The sequence below is a fragment of the Penaeus monodon genome, chromosome 2 (genome assembly GCF_015228065.2).
Source record: "Penaeus monodon isolate SGIC_2016 chromosome 2, NSTDA_Pmon_1, whole genome shotgun sequence".
Classification (NCBI taxonomy): domain Eukaryota; kingdom Metazoa; phylum Arthropoda; class Malacostraca; order Decapoda; family Penaeidae; genus Penaeus; species Penaeus monodon.
In genome coordinates, this window is record NC_051387.1 from 51,562,724 (window position 1) to 51,565,223 (window position 2,500).

Genomic DNA, 2,500 nt, shown 5'->3' on the forward strand with positions numbered 1-2,500 from the left:
TCGGGAAAAAACCTTGCCACAGGAGTGACAAGTGTAGGTACCCTTGTGCACATGGCGGTGGTGGTGAAGAGACATGGGGTGGCGGAATACTTTGTGGCACTCTGGACATGGGTACAACTTGGCCTTGTACTCTGGTGATGCCTCTAGCATCCCGCGGTCCTCCCCTGCCTCTCCAGAAGTCACTAGCCCTGCCACTTTATCAGACGCCAGGTCTAGGGCAACTTCAGGGTACACCAGTCCTGAGGCTGCAGCTGCAGCTGCCGCTACTGCTACTGCAGGGTGAAACTTCACCTCAAACGTCTCAGAGGCATCAGTTGTGGCAGCAGGGTTGATGGGCGTAGCTGAAACAGCAGTTGGGGGTGGCTGCTGTTGTGGTGGTGGTGGTGGTTGCTGCTGCTGGTGGTGATGATGAAGCTGTTGGTGGTGTTGGTGGTGGTGTGGAGGTTGATGGTGGTGGTGGTGGTGGAGCAGCGGGGGATGCAGCGTTCCGTTGGCCTGGGGTAGAGGCGGCCGCAGCGACAGGTTGAGAGCCTCACAGACAGCACCGCCCGGCGCTGCTGCAGAGGAGAGGATCCACGTGAGTATGAGTCAGTCCAGGCTCAGGCATCATCACCAACACCGCCCGTCTATTTATCATCAATCATTTCAAAATGACAAGAGCATTATGATCACGTTCCCAGCGTGGTTGCCAAACACCGACAGCTCCTGAGTGAGAGTAGTACACTTGAGGCTGGTTGAGCAGTGACCCTGGGCCATCCTAAGCCACCCTTGGCCACAAAGGGCCTTACAGGGCCCCTCAACACCTGGCCACCCAAACAAGCAGCAGCGGGCGGCCGCGGGGGCCACAGCACAAGGGCCACAGCAAAGCCACGGTCCAAGCTAAGCCAATAGTCCTCTTCACGCTGATGGCTACAATCAGTGGGCGGTCATTTGGCCACGTGGCCATAGGCTCCCTAGATGGCCAAAAACGGTCCCTATTGCCCTACACTCACCAACTAAACTTAGGCCCTGGACTACAGTACAGAGAGGAGCATGCACGAGACTCTGGACCACAGGTCAAACCCTCAACAACACACTATTAGACCTGTAATCCATAGTCTACTAGAATCAAACAAACAAGGGGTACTAATAGGAAACCATCAGTTTAAATAAATATATATAAAAAAATAAATCAACATGAAGGAAACTGATGTTTTCTTCTTAATCAAAGACAAAAATATCACATCATGCAGAACAACAGGCACTGCCCTCCACAGCACTTATCAGTTTAACAGCCATTAACTAAAATTACTTTTTTCTTTGGCAAACTTTCATGTGAATTACATTTCAGCCATAAAGCTGACAGCTGTTAAAGATCTCAGAAAAAAAAGTCACAAGGGTGCCTGCACTTAGCATATGCCTCACAGCTCAGTAGTGAATTACACATCAATGGCACACTCCAGCACAGCTGGGATGTATGCCATGTTGAGCAATGTTCTCCACAAAGCTGCCCTATATCATGAACAACTGCACTATGCACACCCCTGGATTTAACACAGATACCAATCAGAGACTAGTTCTCAAGATGTGTAAATTGATGATAAAAGTAATAGTAATGAGGATGATGGGTGATGATGATGATGATGATAATATTATTAATAATAATAAAATGAAATATAATCATAATGATAATATTAATAATAAACCACTACATCATGGTGACAGTAAGAGCCTCATATGAACCAAAGATAAATCTAGCAAGATACCTTTTTCTTAATTTTATATGTAAGCACACAACCAAGGCATTCCTACTTCTAATGATATTCCTGCCTGCATTTCTTTAAAAATCTGCCTTGCCTTAATACTGGACTTACAACACAATAGCTGGAAAAAGTCCTCCTAACCAAATAGTAACATTCTTGACAAAACCAAAACTACATCACTATTCTTAGAAGTGGCAATACAACTGAAATTTGAATTTAGAAAACAGCACCACATTCAGGCTGGTTATATTCATCCTTATATTCATCATCATCCTAACTTTTCACTAATCTGGAAATATATTCTCATTAAGTGAAATGACCTAAAACCACTTTCTGTACACCTGGTTACAGTAATAATGCCTATGCATGTTGCAGTCAATACTCACAGCTAACACCCACCTACAGGAGTACTATTGCACCTGCAAAAATAACTTTAGATATCTGCAGTCTTGTAAATAATTTGCTTCCAATTCTAATATTCAAGTAACCAGGAAATTATGAAATTTATTATTCATTGAACCAACTGAGAAAATATTTATTCAATTTTAACTTTAAGAGTTATTATTATTTAAAAACCAATAATGTAATTAACTGCCTGAAATGTAAAATGGCAGCTCTGAGAGAAAATGTTAGTTCTCTTTTCTTCTAAAATCTACTATGGCTGTTTACTGTAACTTTAATATTAAAATATATATATATATGTACACTGGTCCATGAAATTGAAAGAGGAGTAATTAACCTGAGAACAAAAAAATAAA

At 43.0% G+C, this 2,500-nt stretch overlaps 1 protein-coding gene across 9 annotated transcripts in view; it reads right to left on the bottom strand.

The window, feature by feature from the left end:
- Positions 1-2,500, bottom strand: part of LOC119583657 (longitudinals lacking protein-like) — a 127,703-nt gene that overhangs the window by 42,268 nt on the left and 82,935 nt on the right. For 2 of the 9 annotated variants that reach the window (XM_037932287.1, XM_037932308.1), the window contains exon 7: positions 1-554. This exon is cut by the window's left edge and continues 1,120 nt beyond it. The exons of 5 other annotated variants lie outside the window; for them this stretch is intronic. In XM_037932287.1, coding sequence (XP_037788215.1) covers positions 1-554 — 554 coding nt within the window. Of the gene's footprint in view, positions 558-2,500 lie in introns of all 9 variants that reach the window. 2 more of the 9 variants (XM_037932278.1, XM_037932297.1) reach the window with 1 other exon arrangement.